Source organism: Syngnathus leptorhynchus, chromosome 2 (assembly GCF_054491065.1).
Source record: "Syngnathus leptorhynchus isolate UIUO chromosome 2, UIUO_Slep, whole genome shotgun sequence".
Classification (NCBI taxonomy): domain Eukaryota; kingdom Metazoa; phylum Chordata; class Actinopteri; order Syngnathiformes; family Syngnathidae; genus Syngnathus; species Syngnathus leptorhynchus.
The window spans coordinates 11,770,341-11,787,757 of NC_141196.1; the positions used below are offsets into that span (position 1 = coordinate 11,770,341).

General features: G+C 43.2%; 2 protein-coding genes across 6 annotated transcripts in view; both read right to left on the minus strand.

Moving 5' to 3' along the window:
• Positions 1 to 310: 310 nt before the first annotated feature.
• On the minus strand, positions 311 to 12,510 carry ganabb (glucosidase II alpha subunit b). Of its 4 annotated transcripts, none has more exons than XM_085933188.1 (26): positions 12,293 to 12,510; positions 12,102 to 12,175; positions 10,381 to 10,482; positions 10,171 to 10,279; positions 9,540 to 9,667; positions 9,122 to 9,301; positions 8,919 to 8,984; positions 7,153 to 7,195; positions 6,976 to 7,051; positions 6,472 to 6,568; positions 6,183 to 6,363; positions 5,920 to 6,073; positions 5,559 to 5,794; positions 5,119 to 5,245; positions 4,936 to 5,015; positions 4,528 to 4,668; positions 4,344 to 4,440; positions 4,136 to 4,237; positions 3,153 to 3,396; positions 2,895 to 2,959; positions 2,657 to 2,733; positions 2,504 to 2,578; positions 2,287 to 2,400; positions 2,104 to 2,213; positions 1,572 to 1,672; positions 311 to 1,483 (listed from the first exon to the last, which is right to left on the minus strand). In XM_085933188.1, the coding sequence occupies exons 2-26, from the start codon at positions 12,119 to 12,121 to the stop codon at positions 1,374 to 1,376; spliced, it is 2,835 nt and encodes a 944-aa protein (XP_085789314.1). In that variant the 5' UTR covers positions 12,122 to 12,175; positions 12,293 to 12,510; the 3' UTR covers positions 311 to 1,373. The 4 variants fall into 4 exon arrangements, with proteins under 4 accessions (XP_085789314.1, XP_085789305.1, XP_085789325.1 ...); XM_085933179.1 differs by having other exon boundaries at positions 12,102 to 12,200; XM_085933199.1 differs by lacking the exons at positions 12,102 to 12,175; positions 12,293 to 12,510 and adding an exon at positions 11,833 to 12,063.
• A 209-nt stretch (positions 12,511 to 12,719) lies between these two features.
• Positions 12,720 to 17,417, minus strand: part of ints5 (integrator complex subunit 5) — a 5,586-nt gene continuing 888 nt past the window's right edge. Inside the window, exons 1-4 of one of the 2 annotated variants that reach the window (XM_085933166.1) lie at positions 17,412 to 17,417; positions 16,769 to 17,021; positions 14,596 to 16,572; positions 12,720 to 14,453 (exon numbers count right to left, since the gene is read on the minus strand). The exon at positions 17,412 to 17,417 is cut by the window's right edge and continues 83 nt beyond it. In XM_085933166.1, coding sequence (XP_085789292.1) covers positions 13,746 to 14,453; positions 14,596 to 16,572; positions 16,769 to 17,021; positions 17,412 to 17,417 — 2,944 coding nt within the window. In that variant the 3' untranslated portion in view covers positions 12,720 to 13,745. The remainder of the gene's footprint in view (positions 14,454 to 14,595; positions 16,573 to 16,768; positions 17,022 to 17,411) is intronic. The other variant, XM_085933158.1, reaches the window with a different exon arrangement.

The following is a 17,417-nucleotide window of genomic DNA, read 5'->3' on the forward strand; positions in this document are numbered from 1 at the left end:
TATGTCCTAACATTGAACATATGAATTAGTTCTAACTTTACTTACATCCTTATATACATTACATTAGATGGTTAGTGTACAATTTGTTGTATTCAGGGCCAGACAAGTAACAATTCAAAAAATAAAAAGGTGACACATAAATACACAAAACAATATTAGCATTATACTGACTTTGTTATAAAGGTAACTCAACCTATGTCCTAACATTGAACATATGAATTAGTTCTAACTTTACTTACATCCTTATATACATTACATTAGATGGTTAGTGTACAATTTGTTGTATTCAGGGCCAGACAAAACAAAGAAGGTCTTCCTATAGCAATTGGTCTTCTTTATTTTCACTTGGTCACATCTTTTAAAGTACTATATCTGACAAATCTGGACGATAGTCTGCTCCTTCACTTCTATTTCCAATGTATCCAAAAAAAAAAATGCAGCAACATTTACAATCATAAAAACAATAGAAAAGCAGACTGACACAATTTGAAAGAACGGGGACAAAATCAGACTCCTAATGATCATTTTGATTTGTGCAGTGCAGCTGACATGCTTCCATTCTAAAGTTTAACTCAGAAAACGAAGGGGTATGTCTTTCAGATTAACATTTAAGATAATTGAGACCCATAAAATGTGGAAATGTTGACATAAATCTAAATAATACTTGCGTTGTCACAAGTGCATTAAAATGAACAGTAAACAAATAAATGGAAATGCAAATAATTACAAAAGGAAGGAAAACTTGTCAACAGGATAGCCCATAGAAGACAGTGGTTCAGTAGCCAAAAGCATTTCTATTGTGAAGTGTTGATCGAAAGATAAACATTTTGGAAAGCAGCTGATCGCCATGATCCCTTACCAAAGCAAATACTTACATCTTTACAACTTCATCTGTCATTAATTTAGAATGAGGTTGAAAATGCCAATTGTAAACTGAAAACGTGAGAAGCAAGGTCAGTTGTTTTCTTCATATTGCAAAACCTCAAACTCAAAATATGCATTGGGTGAAAATCAATCTGTGATACACTATCAGACAGAGCATTTGCTATGACATTTACCAGTATATTTGTACTTCAGAGGCTCAACAACTGAGTATGATTTGATTTGTTAATGATTAAGGACATCAGTTTTTATAGGTTACATAACATTACACAAAAGGGGGGCACGAGTGTATCGACGTGCACTTCAGATAAAAGTGTGTGTGTGTGTGTGTGTGTGTGTGTGTGTGTGTGTGTGTGTGTGTGTGTTGCATCGTGTTCAAGTTCAAGTGGGGAATCGTGTTGCTTTTTTCTCTTCTATTCAGTCACTTGCTCATTTCTCTTATATTCAGTCACCATTTCCTCCTGCTCCTCCCTCGTCGACTCTCTCAACAGTTACTGTAGCATCACAGTCCAATCAGTGCCTGCGTTCACGCCGGGCTTGCGGAGCGTCAATACTGACGTAGAAGCATCGAAGTCAAACTCAAGCTGGCTCGTCTGACCATCTATGAAAGGCCAAAAGAAATGTAAGCGACGGAAAAAAAGACTGATGCAAATAGCAAGTGAAAAAAAACAAATGAAAAAAGGACTCACCGGCTGTCTTTAAGGTAGCCTTGGTGGGCTTACTACCCCCCAGTATAACGATGCGTTCAATAATGGAACTGGTCGAGAAATGGGCCTCTGGAGCAAGGTTTCTGAGGGGCATTACAATTTCATTTAAAATATTTACCAACAGCAGTATTCCAAAAGCATAGTTACTGTTTGCACGTATTATTTACATCCTATAAATTACTCACTGAAAAACACACCTACAGTATTCAACTATTTTTGCACCATCTCCTGGCATCTTTCTGCCAAGGACCTATGTTGATGTGTAATGAGCTTCATTTTGGGAGAGGGGGGGCGGGGGTAGTGCTTTGTCAGCATCTTATGGCATCTTGGTGCCAAGGAACTGTGTTAAAGTGAGTTGGGGAACTTAACTTAGCAAACAAGGTGTTTTTTTTTTTTTTTGCCACCATCTTGTGGACTCTACAAAAACATTTCAAGGGGCACTAAATATTCTTTAAACTAAGAGATAGGTCTTCTTGTACTTAGAAGAAAATAATTTCTGCTCATTGAAACTCACACAGAGGAGAGGTTGTTGTTGGCAAATGACAGCCTCCTGTGAATGAACTCCTTCTTCTCAAAGTTGAAAGAGTGTCCATCATCGATGTAGAGCTCTCCCTCTGCAGCTCTCTGTGAAAATGTCGACACGTCTTTGAATATGAAATGACAACCTGCAACATGTTGCTTTAATGATTTGACGTACCTGACGACCAAGGGCCACGAACAAGGTGTATGGGTCTTGCTCCATACAGGTGGAAGATCTACGCACTCGAAGCTTTCTGGGAATAATGGAGCCACCGCGCTGGAAAACTGGGATCTGACATGAAAACAGAAAACACAATTAGTGAGTTATGACTGAAGGAATAAAATGCACAGATAAAAGAGGTGATCACAGAGGATGTGTGAGATCAGAGTCTTACAGAGCTCATGGTGACAGGAATGTAAAGGTTCTGGCCGCCATTGTGCTTCTGGAAGGTGTGGACATCAAACCAGACCTGAGAGTAAAACAGAAGAGGTAAGATGTCGGACACCACAAAGTCAACCGACATGGCATAAAAACTTGATTTCTGTACCTCCTCCTTTCCTGGCAGGTAAGCAGTTACTCCAGTGGCTCCCTCCTCAGTGACAGGGTGCACCAACAAGTCTCGACCTATGGCAAAATAGAAAGTGCTTAAAACACTTGCAAAAGATTGACTTATTCGGTGCCAACATTGGGACAACCGTGTTACTTGTTAAAACAAAACTCAAATGTATGAATAAAATTATTCAGAAGTACAATAATCGGAATTAATTTTCGACATTTGGTCTCACCAATCAAAAACTCATCATCCAGAGCATAAGTAGCAGGATCCTGAGGATATTCTACCCACAGCGGCCTACAAAAAAAAAAAAAAAAAGAACGTCACTGTGGGTTCCCACTGTAGTTTTCAAACCTAGTAGACAGTTGGACATAAGTTTCATCAGGCATTTGATGGAGAAAAAACAATGATTGAGATCACAAGTATTAAAAACATCCAAAGCAAACCATGACTCAATTAAAATGTATTCAAGTGGCTACTAAATGCTCACCTCATAACCGGATTCCCAGTAAGATAAGTGTGGTAGAACTGCTGGTACCAATACGGCAGCAGGGTATAGCGTTGGCGCACAGCCTCTCGGATCAGAGCAGTGTTCTCTGGGCCGAAAAGCCATGGTTCGCGACGGGGAGTGTCCAGGTGAGCGTGGGCCCTGAAGAACGGCTGGTAGGCTCCTGTCTGGTACCAGCGCACCAGCAGCTCGGAGCTGGGAGACTTGAAGAAACCCCCGACATCAGCTACAGGACAAGATAAGGCAAAATAATTGAGGATTTTGAGAATTTGTTGCATAGACACCGAAAACCAAGGTTTGTTGTGACATTTTCACAAGAAGAACACCACCGTAGAGTAAAATGAAAATATAGTCAAGCCAAAGGTAGCAGCACCCACACAGTAGTATTTACGTGAGTTTGAAGAGGCGTGGCGCCGTGACTGACCACAAATCCGCTTGGCTGTCAACTACTATTAGTTCAGCGCTAATGTCGTCGCAATGCTGCTTGCGAGCGTCATTTGCTTGTCATTCTAATTTTGGCTGGTTACATCAAGCAGAAAGAAAAATGGCCCTCATATGTAAAGGTAAATCAGTTCCAATGGTATTTACTAATAATTAATGGTATGGTTAATGAAATCGAAAGAAATAACTAAGAACATTTAAAAAACATTTTCATTCATGAAATAAAAACGAGTGAAACTATCTTTATATAACTATAATTAAGGCAAAAAATGTCCTTATTTTTCATCTTTGTCAATTTATTTCATACATTAGCATTCAGGGTTTACTTTAAATATAATTGCATTACTGTAAAGATAACGAAAGGTTGAATCGTCATTTGGGACTGTATTTTATTACTTAGTTACTGATGTACTTAGTTACGGCATTACTACAGGGCATGACCGCGTTAAAACTGCCGGTGGGTTTTTCAGCACCTTTTTGAGAACTCATACTTTTCAAAGATAACTTGGGACAGTGTCACTTACCACCGCAAAAAGAGATTCCTACCAGACCAATACTCAGACACATGGGGATGGACATTTTCAGGTGACCCCACTCAGCAGCATTATCGCCAGTCCATACAGCACCTAGAGATACAAAAACACTCTTGAAACAGAATAATTCACTACTGTGGCCTCAATAAACAGTACTCGAAGGTTTAGTGGAAGGCAATGAAAACAGACAAAGGCTCACCATAGCGCTGTGACCCAGCAAAAAAGGCTCTAGACAAGACAAAAGGTCTTTCGACTCCTCCTGATCTCTGGATCAGGCCCTCCGCTGTGGCCCTTTGCTGCAACAAACACGACAATCAGAGGCACATGCAAATCACAAGTGATGAGCTGGCTTAGATCATGTTCTCTAAGTCAACGCTGCTCACCACATAGTAGCCATAAAGATTGTGCAGGTCACGGTGCTCCCACTCTCCATGCTTTGAGTCCTTGTGCATGGTGATCTCAGGCCCGTTGAATATTGAAGGCTCATTCATGTCGTTCCATGTATACAAGTTCTCCATTGAGCCCTGGACACAGGAGTGCCTGAGAAAACTGGCTCACTGAAACCGTGATATTATTCCTACTATTACTGCTGCTACTCTATGCTAATGCTAACACACAATGTGAAATGCCATTGAAAGGCTAAATAATACTACCAATGTCGGTGTTAGAAACCTTTAAATATAGACACGTGCTTTCACTGTGCCATCTAGTTTTGAAAGCCTTCATTTGTCTGTATTCTGTATTAGACTGCCCCATTTGTTCCACTTCACTTTGGAGGCCACCGGTCTCACCTCATACTGGTCGTAGGCAAACATGCTGGCCCACCAAGCCCTCATGTCTTCACGGCTAAAATCTGGATAACCGGCACTGCCTGAACAAAATCATTCAAGTCCAAAGTAAATGAGGTATGCTTATTCGGTCAAGGATGCATCATTAAACATCCAATTTCATAAAATTTTTTTATTCTTACTTACCAGGCCAACACCAGCCTTCATAGTCGGCGCCATCTTTATTCTTTGTGTAGAAACCTTGAGACTTGATTTCATTATGGATCTTGTAGCTGCTGTCCACTTTGATATGAGGGTCTACAATGGTTACCATCTATTACACATAGAGAGGGAAATTAATATTTGGCAAAATCAGTTTGGAATTGATAGTACCTTGAGACACCTGCTAAATCAGTTAGTTGTTCATGCCCCTGCTATTGCGCCAATTTCTTTTTTGCTTGTGGTCATAAATAAATACAATGTGTTTGACATGTATTTTAAGAAGTGTGTCCTTTTTTTTTTTTTTTTTAATGGTCTCAGTAAATCACATATTTTCACCGTGGCAGGTCGGTCTCGATAAACAGGAGTTCACCGAAAACACATTCATTTACAGCCCCTGTGGTCTTGTCGTGGCCAAACATTGGTACCTTGCGCTTTTTATCCATGAGACGTTGAAGCATTTCCTTGGGTGTGGGAAACTTGTTGGTATCCCAGGTAAAGTAACGTTTCCCGTCCGTGTGCTCAATATCGAGCCAGATGAAATCATAGGGAATGTCATGCTCGTCAAAGCCCGCATCCACCGACGCTACGTCTTCCTGATCGTTGTAGTTCCAGCGGCACTGGTGGTAGGCCAGTGCGGCCAGAGGAGGGAAGGCCTGGGTGCCTGACCAACGTTAGAACACATTGAGTACTCTCATTCATTGTATTCATCCCGGGAGGAAAATGAAGTGAAGACGACTGGGTGAATGATGATCATAGCATGACAGACAGTTCACATAATAATCTTACCAGTCAGGGAGGCGTATTGTGAGAAGACATCTTTTGGTGTTGGGCCGAGCATTATGAAGACATCAATGATGCCGCTTTCAGAGAACCAATGCACGTCCGTCTGTGGGGTCTCACTGGAGCCTTGCACGTAATCCAGCATTTTTCCAAACACAGTCTGAGGACAACCAAAGAAATGAGACCGGCTAAACTGGCACCAAGCTCATCAACACTCACATATCCATATCGTGTTACGAAAGCCTTCAAGCATGGGAGGAGGCACAAACCTTCCCTGCGGTGTTGGAGCTAATGTCAACCCAAGTCTCAGCAGCATTGAGCCAAAATATTCCTGTGGTCCGCTGGATGTTGTGGGCCAACATAACAGGCACGGAACCATAAAGTGCCATAGGATTATCCAGTTCATATTGGAACACGTCCAAATTATAGAGCCGATATGGATCGCCATTACTAAGAGGTGGAGACAGGCAAATTAGATTTAGCGCTAAAATAAGCATTGTTTCAACCAAGCCCAATCCATGCATAGTCATCATCATAACCATTGTGTTTGCAACTCACTCTGTAGTTTTAAGTCTGAGGTTGTCTGCATGTTCTGGAATGCCATAGACGTGTTCCACCCCTGGCAATGAAAAGTCTAAACCGATAGCAGTTGGACCTGTAATGTGAGTGCACAACAAAAGAAGAAGAATTTAACAGGGTCGAGGCGAAACAAGGACTTACGATAGCTAGTTTCCATTTGATTTTTTGATTCAGTTAGTATTCATTTGTTTTTAAAGTGAGTTTATTAGGTTTGGGGAGAATGCTTCATTTTATTTTACCATTTGGTGTTTTTTCTAATGGAGTATTTTTTAAGCACAAGATCAAAGTATTGTGATAAACTACAATTTCCAAACACTGGATGACCTTCCTTCTTTTGCAGAGCCTAAAAGTCCAACTGAAATAAATTCAACCACAAAAGCTTATTTTTGAAATGAATGGCTTGTTTTATTTTTTTATTTTAAAGCACCCCAGTTTTGTGTATGTGGATAGTGCTAAGAACCACTATTACAAATTGAAACTTACCATTAGGTTTGGTGTCTGTAAATGATTTATATGTTTCTTCCCACATGCCGTCTTCAACCTTTTCATTCAAAATAGCCTGCAAAGAAAGAGAGGAAAGAAGTAACATCTTTTTAGAGAAGAATTGTTTTTTTTCCCCCCAGATGAAATTGTAGGAGGGACTGGATTTGTGTGTAGCACCTCATCGTCTAGATCTGCATCCTCAGGCTCTTGGTCTGTCTGTCTGCTCCATGGCACAAAATGCAACAGCATAGAAGGGAATATGGCAAAAGGAGACGAAGAGGTATGTCATTTTGGAAAGGACATTATTTAGAGGATGTACAGTGCAATTACATATTGGTCAAACACAGGGGGATAACAGCTGCCACCACAGTCACCACAAGTTGTCTAATAGGACCTCAGAAAACCATGCAACCTCTTCCTTATATCTACACATTTTATCAAGTCATTGTGGGAAATGAAGTCTATTCTACAGATGCTGCTCCATTCAACTTGGGAGATCAAACGCACACAACCGCCACATCTGGTTTGGCAGCGCAGAGCGCTGACGGGTGAGCTAAAGGTCTGGGCAACCGTTGCTGCTTGGTCCTATCAGAAGATGCTGACTTTGGCAGAGTTTTTGGGCCTCGACTTTGTTTACCAGCGTCTCCAGCTCAAATTCCGGACTGATTGAGAAGTATGAAACGAATGGGGTTGACTTCATGTGTAAGCTGAGATTCGTGCTTTTTTTTGCGGTATTTTGGATGTCCTTTACAAATCACGGACAATAGAATCCACTTTGCTTGAGGTTGAATGTCAAGTTTCCACAGGTAGTGATGTTTTGTTATTAACTCTCCTACAGTGACAACTTTTTAAAGCTTCTTGGCTTAATCATTTTTTGATTACACGCATTAGGCTGAGGGTATGAGACCAGTCAGGTCCCCGACTCAGTCCTCGCTGGCTGTGTATGGTTTTTTTTTTCTATATGATGCATGTTTTGTTTGCTAAACAAACAAAAAAAACTGTGGAAACAAACAAAAAAATCATTATAAGTTACTGGCTTGTCACGAAAGCAAACAATCCCATGCAAGTTTAGTTCTTTGTGTCAAATTAAATTGAACAATACTGGCCTAAGTGACACCATGCAAAATAATGATTATGATAATAATTAATGACTGGGATGCTCTTCAATTATTTTAAGATATACATCATGTTCCAAATTTCTGAATTTTTGTAGTTTATGCAAATGGCACTCATAATAATTTTCAATTCATTGATTGTTAAGTAACAATTTGAATGCATTTAAACAAACCTCTCCATGATAACAGTATTTTTTTTATATAAAAAAAAAACAAAAAACCCTATATTCAAACACTGGTGTGGATAATTTGGAACAATGCTTTTAAACCAAAACTGCTTTCAGTTTTGAAAACAAAATTAAATATATATGTTAGGTGTGAGTGCGTGTGCGAAGGGCTGTTTGTCTGTGTGTGCCCTGCAATTGGCTGGAAACCAGTTCAGGGTGTCCCCCACCTACTGCCTGATGACTGCTGGGATAGGCTCCAGCACGCCCGCGATCCTCATGGGGACAAGCGGTACAGATAATGTATGAATATAATATGTATTTAAAATATTAAAAATATTCAAATTATTCTTCAACAGTTGACTTGAAAATGATGCTGAGTGAGATTTGCATGGACTACAGGTTTGCGAAATCCTTGCATAACGATTGGAAACCCTGCGTAAGATGATAAACGGTCTTTTACTTGTGTAGTATCTATCACCAGGAAATGCATTGCACTTCCAAATACACAATCAACAGCATCTATCAAAAGCACAACGTTCACCCCTTTCCGTTTCCTTGCTAATTTGAGAGGTAAAATTAGACTTTGGTTTATAGAGACTCCATGAGTGTGTTACTATTTACAAATTAGTACAAGGAGTATAATACAGAGCATTTTGTTTACCTAGAGAATACACCCTTGACATTATTCCACACACTAGCCAATGTTCTTGTTATTAAATAGGAGAAACTAGGGCGATAAGGAGAAGAGGACAGAACGAGTCAGACAATTTTCAAATGAACACGAATGTAGTCAAAAACCAATAAGTGAGGTGTTTGTGTCGGACAGGCATTTGTGAAAGCGTGCGAGTAAGCGTGGTCTCTCACGTGTCCTTGCGTAGCCGTAAGTGCTCAAAGGCCAGAAGGCCACGCGAGTTTAGCGAAAGCAGCACATCTCGCCCCTCCATAATGTCCAATCGGAAAGGCTGTGCACTGACAATGACCCTTTGAGACTCCGCCCCCAGTGACAGAACCACTCCATTCTTGTCCTGAGACAAAAGAGATAGGCTGGGGGGGGACAAGAGAACAATGCAGACATTAAGTTTAGAGGATTTAGTCGGGATCAATAAATCTGAAATCAAGAACTAAATAGAAATATTCCTAAAGTGGGGAAAAAAAAAAAAAAAAAAAGATCTCAACCTTGCACTGCTTTCATTGATTGCTGCAGAATCCTCAATATAAATATCAGCGACGTACCAAAAGCTCTCCCTCCTCGCAGGAGGCAACCGCAGCACGAGACACTTACGGCTCTGTAGGCGGCTCTCTGATGAGCACGTCGGGGACCTCATAACGAGGCTTCAGCGGCTTCAGCTCATTAATCTTCACCCTCGTTATATTTCCCTGGAGACGATAGAGCTCCAGGAGCAGACGCACCTACAACGCAGCAGGAAAGAGAATGCTCTAATAATCATATTCATGTTGAAATGTCTTTCGGATTAGCAGATTAAACCCAAATAGATGTCGAATTTTTACAGTGGGTGCTTCCAGTAGATTTAGAAATGCAAACTAATGTCTTTTAAGACAGGATGAAATGTGCATTATTTTAGTAGTGTTGATTAGGGATGAACAATTAATCAAATTCAAATGAACATGTTTACATATCATTGATTTTTAATCACTGAAGTTTGAAGCGACATGACTCACACTTAGAGATGTTTCTATTAGTTTGCCTCCATTGCATTAATTAAATGGAATAATAAAAAAAAAAAGACAGTTTTAGTATGATGCATGGCAATTCAAACTTCAACTACAATAGGAAACATATTGGTAGCATTATTTTCTAACAAGGGTATAATTTATGGACAGTTCTTAAATTTAGATTTGATTCTGGAGTGTCGACTACGATGGCCCGGTGTCCTTGGGCTGGGTCACCGTACCTTGTTCTTGTCATTCTTGAGCTGCAGGGTAAGTCTAGTATTGGTTAGCTCCATAGTCTCTAGTAGGGCTCGATAGGGCGACTCGCCAGGATTCAATGCTCGCTGACGTCTGTTAATAACATTCGAAAGAAATGTTACACAAAACGAGGGACATGTACTTAAACACTGTGAGCGCATGATTCCAGAACCCTATTCGATGTGTTCACTCACTTGCAAAAGGCACTCTGGTCACAGGTTTTGAAGTTGGCTCTCTCCACAGCCAGTGCCCCACTGAGACATACAGCAAGCCAGAGCGCCAAGATAGGTGCCATCCTACAAAGTGAATCAAGAAAAAGGAAGCTCCAGATGGATTGGGAATCAAGAAAAAGGAAGCTCCTGATGGCTTAAGCTCTAAAATCTGTTACGGTGGCAGAGTAAGTCCTCTTACTGGCCTACGAGGCCACCAGTATTGACACTCGGTCAGAATGCTGCTGCTGCATTGTCTAGATCCCAAATTAAGGCTTAGTCACAGGAAATAATGTTCAGAAACTCAGAGCGCACTCAATGGTCAGGCTCCCCTATACTTTGTGCATATGGTGTCATTTTATGACTGGTTCGGTGATTGCAATCTTCCAATGTCTAACTTTTGATCCCTAAAAGAATATTAAACAAAGACACTGTTTATTACTGACAATCCACAACATCTACAGCAGAGCATTCCTAACACAGAAGGAGTTGCAGAGGTACCATGCTCAATATCTATCTTGTCTTTAATATTAGTGTTGTTTCCATTGTGGAAACATCAACAGTTTCCCTTATTAATGAACAAAGCACGTATCTTGTGTCCGCAGGGACTACGTTTGTAGAAATAAAATAGTGTATGTTGATTTTTTTTTCTGTTCCTTACCTTGTTAAAATATTGTAGGAAATTATTAAGAAATCATCATGATTCACATTTTCACATCAATGTATGTCATTATTAATAAGATAAGTGTTTGAGCAATTTATTTTAGAAGTGTGCGTCAAACTGGTAGCCCTCTCCATAAATAAGTACCCAGGAAGAAGGAGCTCTCGGTTTCAAAAAAGGTAAATGACCAGTGTGACAGAACCTTGTGGTTCGTTGCCCCCAAATTGCGCAAAGCCCTTTTGATCCATGAACCGATAAATCTTTTGGGTTTTTCCCCCCCTCGATTCGTAGGATAAGCGGTTCGGAGAATGAATGAAGGAAGGCGCTTTCTTGCAACGGCAATAGAATGAAAATTGTACAAACCGCAGCATTCTAAATATGTGAAACACTTCGGGAAGTTCCGCTGACAAATATTAAACACATAAATGCTTCTCATTAAATGCTTTACATTAGCTTTTATTCTCTCTGGGTGTGTGGGTGGTAGATTGTCCTGATAGCCGACAGACATCCCTGCTACACGATTTAACGATTTCAAATGAGATCGCATTCTAAAGTCAATTTCAAAATAAACCACTCAACCGGCATCCATAAAGTTAAGAAATCAACTAATCCGTTTTACCAGCCACTGAATCAGGGGCGCTTCATCGGTTTTAATTCTACCAATCCAGCTAGAGCAATGGCGAATGCTAACTGCCATTCTTCCAATTTATTTGAAACTATTAAAACGATCACACACAAAATGAGACTAATCAAACAAAAAGACAAAGTATACGTACTGGAAGACCGCCTGACTCTATCGCTCGATTAACTGTGTCCGTTTTGTCGAGCTAACTGGTTAGCAAGCTTCCTACCAAAGGCACAGGTTGACGGATGAGACGGTTTATTCAATTGCGAGGGAGGGAATATCTCGTGGTCTGTAAATGGCGAGACATTAATGTCACTCCTTCTTCTTCTCCTATTACAACTCCACGCGGCTCGATAAGGGTGAAAGCACAATGTATCAAAACAAGATACATAAATGATAAAGCGCGACCGTTAGTCTTACCTTTCGGTGAAGGCGGCCATCTTGATTATGCCCCTGGTCAACTCCGCCTCTTAGTCGTGGATGATTATTATTCACTGTCCAAAACATTCACGTGTAAATCTATCGTGACAATGAGAATTATAAGCACCAACAAAACGGCTTCTTTAATTTGTAGTGGTTCTAATTTACGGTCATTTCAGCTCGTCACATACCCGGGAGGTCTCGTCTTTCCGCGTGAGATTAGATTAATGTGGATTTGGACACCGTGTATCTATCTATCCTCTCAGGCAACGACACGTCATCGCCTAAATCCATGCGTGAACAATAGTTGCCTTTGAATTATTTTCAAATTATATTTTAATGTCACAATAGTGGCAGAGGGCTCAGTCACATGACTGACATTTAACCTTAGGGATGGTTGTTAATTTTTTTCTTGTTTCCTCATGTGACTCAAATGTAATATTTTGTGGTTATTGCCGCGGATTGGTATTGTGATACTCTTCCGGGGTAATTGAGATGGCGAGTGGAGCTCGGGCATTTATAAACTTTTAACTTCAGACCGAAGCTTTTCGACTAAAGAATTTATAAAGATCAAATCAAAGTTTTCATTGGTTATTGTTGTAGTTGATTTGCTTAAAATCATTTTTATTCTGAATATGAACCCAGTGGGACTCTGAGGTCAAGCCTTGTGAGCTTTTCACATGACGTCAAAATGTAAAACTGTTTGTATATTAATTCAAATGGGACTGGACATGTATTGGTTAATTCATCCATAAAACATGTGAATTTTGCTTTCAGGCACTTAATAGAGAACATCAAGTTGAGCAAAAGTATTGAAACGCTGAACAGTGCATTCAAAGGTTTAAAGGTCAAATTCAGGTTATAGTCCATTTTCGGTTCCCCTTGAAGTGAAGAACAATGTCCCATATTTTCAATTAACATTATCAAATGTATGAGCACACTTGACACAAGCAGGCATGAAAAAACACATTTTAAACACACGGTGCCTAAATTCTGTCATGGTTGGTTGATTTTCTTGGTTCTCAAGTAAAAGCCCTGCAAAAATAGATTAAATTAAATGATCATGTGATACAGAGCATTGCTTATACAATGTTTTGGAAAGCTTTATTTAAAAAAAAAAACCTTGTTCACATCTTTCTGGAAGTTTTTTTTGTCTGGTTCTCATGAAAAAAAAAATAGGATCACAATCTAATTATGGTTGCTAAAGTAGCAAAATACTGAATTCAAGGCGCATCTGTCGTCTATGCGTTTTTTTTTTTTTGCAAGTGGTACAAATCCCAGTTTGCAATTTGAACCTTTTAAAGCATGTAGGCCAAGTGTGAAAGAATGCTCAATGTTCAATTTATACTGATGAGCTAAAGTAAAAACGAGAGATTTAAATTCCTGAATCAGAAGGAAATATGCAATTGCCCGGTTTTCTTGGATTAAGTGCAGGTGAGTCAATCTTCAGTACACTTTTCTTTATCACAGCGAGAACCCATTAGAAAAGTATAAAGTCTAAAAATCGAATACAAAAGATATACATACATGCACACAGCTACACGTAGGAACGTAAATAAATTCCAATGACAGGGGAATCGAAGTCCACTCGTAGAGCAATGTTACATTTATTTTCCTCCCTTTATGGATATCCCAATGTTTCTCTCAGAGCTGAAACCTCCAGCAGAGGTGTCCCAGTCTGTCAATGTTCTTATGCAAGACACTGTGAATCGGTGACACGTATCGCGCCACATCACCGTCCCGGGAGAAATCTCTGCAGAAAAGACCCTTGTCCGGATTGAAGAGAAATTTCTGAGGCATGGGACCATTGGCCCTCACGTACTCCCACACTGCCAGCAGCAGGAGCCTCACCTCAAAAGGCGCAAGGTGGGAGAAAGCCTCATGGACATTAGCCAGCACAGGAGGCAGCAGCTGGCCCTCGCCCATGCAGAACACCAGGAGGCAGGAGGCCCGCAGGTGCCACGGGGAGTCTGTGGACGAGGCCTCGCGAGACGCCTCCCAGTGGGCCAGCAGGGTGGCCAAGAGGCCCCTGAGCAGAGCTGAGCAGTAACAAAGAGCCGGGCGTCCTGCTGCCACTACCTGAAGCAGCGTGAAGAGGGCAGGGTGGGCCTCAAAGCAGCGGCGAATGTGGATGTCTCGTTCCACCGTGGTGCGGGCGTGCTCTTCCGGAGGCCACGACAGCTCGCCATTGGCCACGTCCGGACATACGTTTTCCACCAGCGTGACAGCAACCACTTTGGCTGCCTCAGCGTTGATGGGGGGTGGTTCGTCAGGGTCTGCCGGTGGCCTTGAGCCGTTGAGACCGGAGGAGCTACAACACTGGACCACGACGGTCAGCAATGTCTGGAGGTTCTAAAGAAATGAGAAAGCAAAGGTGAGGCAAGACAACTCAACTCAACTCTTTTAGTCTTTGGGCGTCAAATAAATTGGGGCAAAAACGGAGCTGTTTGTTGGAAATGGGGCACTTTTTAATCCCGGGAGTGACTTTACTCACCAGGGTCACCCCGGATGGGTCAGGTTGGGGTGAAGCAGTACGCATCTTCAATCCCTTGCCGATCACCCCGGCGTGAAACACAGACCACACGCTTCCTGAAAAGTTGACGGTCGTACCGAAACGACAGTTGATGTCCAGCAAGGAGGCTCCCAGTTCAGGGGATACCGACTGGGATGGTACAGGAGCGCCCGACATGTCTGCAATCTGACCTCCAAATAGTCCGGCGTTGCCTTTATGCAGCACTCCCTCTACCAACTGCTGAAGCACTGCCTTGAGAGTAAAAGGGGAGTACGCGGCAAAACGCGACAGCAACGCGACGGAGCAGCTCACGGCCTCGGCTGCCTGCCCCCCATCCCTCCCCGCCGTCCCCACTTCTCCTCGCCTCCGAAGAGCGAGGAAGAAATGAGCGACAGCGGCGCGGGAGAGCAGGAGCAGGTGTGCCGGGGTGGCCGCTCGAGGGAGCGGGCTGGCTGACAGGAGCCGCACCGCAGCGTGGGACACGGCCGGGTCGCCGTGCAGGAGTAGGGGGCTGAAATCGTGGAGATGCACGGAAACCGCGGATCCCATCTGGACAGCCATGGTGGACTGCGCATCTGGTGTTCCTCTTCTGTCTTCATCTTGACTCTGGATAACTGTGGCCAGGTTTAACAGCAGCTGCCTCAGCTGCCGGGGTCCCAAGGTGTGCGTGTGGATCTGGGCCACACAGTGGGCCACGGCCGCAGGAATTAGCCCTGCCATGCAGGACGAGAGCGTGTTGTGAAGCTGCCAGGCGAGAGCCAACTCCTCCGGGTTGCGGGCCTGAGTGAGAAGCTGACAGAGGGCCTCGGTTGCCACGCTGGGGCCACCGTACACCGATAGCAGGCAGAGCAGCTGATGCAGCCAGAGGTGCCGCTTCCTCTCCAGTCGCAGCGTCTCGGCGCACAGCTCACCGACATGCGTCTGCAGCTCCTCCAAGAACGGGATGACGATCGGTGGCTGCGGGGAAGCCGAGTGATGGGGATGTCCGTCCGCCCCGTCCGAGCGGTTGTACACCAACTTGTGGAGATGCAGGAGCAGCATTTGCAGGAGGCTATCGCAACCTTCTCTGACACCTTCGTGAGGGGATGGCGTAGGACCAGAGATGATGACCGAAGCCGGCGTGGCCGTGTCTGCCAGAAAGCGAAGAACCCGCGCACCCCCTGATGGGCTTTGGCATATAAGGTGGACGGCTAAGCTCAGCATGTTATCCAGTTCTTCTCTTGGGATTCCCTGCAACAAACTGTGCAACTGGAGCAAGATGGGTGGCCGCAGCAGATCCACCAGCTCAGCAGACACGGCACCAAAGAGGTTGGGAGACATGGCGGCCAGCTGAAGGAGAAACGGTACGGCGGCTCGACGTAGCTGAGGAGAGCCCTCCCAGGAGGTTGAGGACGAAGTAGGAGACATGGGACTGGAAGGACTCAGGCTCTCCTGGAACATCCTTAGCAACTCTTTCCTGATGCTGTCAGAGTGGTGCGCTGCCAAATGTCCCAGGATTCCCACCACCGAGCCGATCTTCGGCACTCGGCTGCCTTTGTCCACCCCGTTTACCAGCAGCCCTTGGTCCTTGGTGCCGTGGGAGCAGAAATCTTTGAGTCCACAGGCCAGGACCCGGCTGATGATTGTCCCGGGGAAGGCAGAGCCAATGTGAGCCACCACCCAGTCGAAATGCGGGGAATGTTGGACCGAGGTGTCTAACAGCGCATCGACGCAGGCATCGGGGCACCAGGCCAGCATTGCGGCTAAACACTGAGAGTAGGCCTCCATGAGGGAGCGAGTGGCTGCGCAAGACATCCAAAGCTGAAGAAGCTCATTGAGGCTGGAGGAGTGGGGGGCCACCCTTCGACCGGCATGTTTACTACTGAGCTGACCCAGTAAGTCCACAGCCCAGCTGGACACCAGAGGGGCCCAAGCCCGCGGGTTGAGGCGAATGAACTCTGAAAGTACGCCATGAACTTCCTGCAATAAATCAAAACCCAAATTCAGGTTCGGAAAACTATTTTTTTTCGAAAATGAGAGGAACCTGGATCTAAAACTAATTGGAGTCAATTTGACCCAACTTCTTGGGCCGGTCCAATTTTTCACCTCGCAGTTTTAAGGGTGAAACAAACGTGCCAGATTTTTCACTTAGTTGTAACATTTGAGATCATCCCACCTGAATGATGTCCTCCAGATTTGAGCTGATACCAGAACTGCCATCGCCCTCGGTCTCCAGGTGGTGCAGGAAGACTGAGACATGCTCGTCATAGACACCCCTCAGATGCTCCAGCACAGCTCCGCGACAGGCTGGGACTGAGCGTAGCAGACGCACAGCGCAGCGGGCGTGTTCTCGAACGCTGAGCTTCCGACCCTGAACTGTGTCAACGCCACTGATGAATGACTTGATCTCCTGAGACAGTTCCTGGCCACTAAAGAAGAAACAGAGCAGGAAGTTAGTAGGTGCATTTTGATGAGGGAAATGATGACACATGAGAATTCATACTATATACAGCACAACAAAATAGAGAGTAACAAACAACTAATTCTCCTCAAAGTTCACGATGTTTTTCCTTTTAATTGATTGTTTGAATTATTTTCATAAAGCATTACAAGAAAGCAAAATAAAATAACTGCTTTGGTTCTTGCCACACCAAAACTCATTGCCAGCCATTTTAGAGCGATTCGACATTTTCTAAGGAAGGTTTACATGTCTTTCACTTTAGATTTAAAAATCTTTAAGGGGACCACTTCCTCTGTCTTGTACATTCAAATTTAATGCCAAATTGCAAACGTTAAAAGTTGTTAAAATAATACATTACCAGTTA

Bases quoted from the DNA above. Each gene is read 5' to 3' on its own strand.
- ganabb (XM_085933188.1), bottom strand. From the start codon at position 12,121: ATGGCCGCCTTCACCGAAAG. The intron at 10,280-10,380 runs GTGAGTGAACAC...TGTTATTAACAG, and splicing joins GACCAGAGTGCCTTTTGCAA to ACGTCAGCGAGCATTGAATC. The intron at 9,668-10,170 runs GTACGGTGACCC...GCTGCGTTGTAG, and splicing joins TCAAGAATGACAAGAACAAG to GTGCGTCTGCTCCTGGAGCT.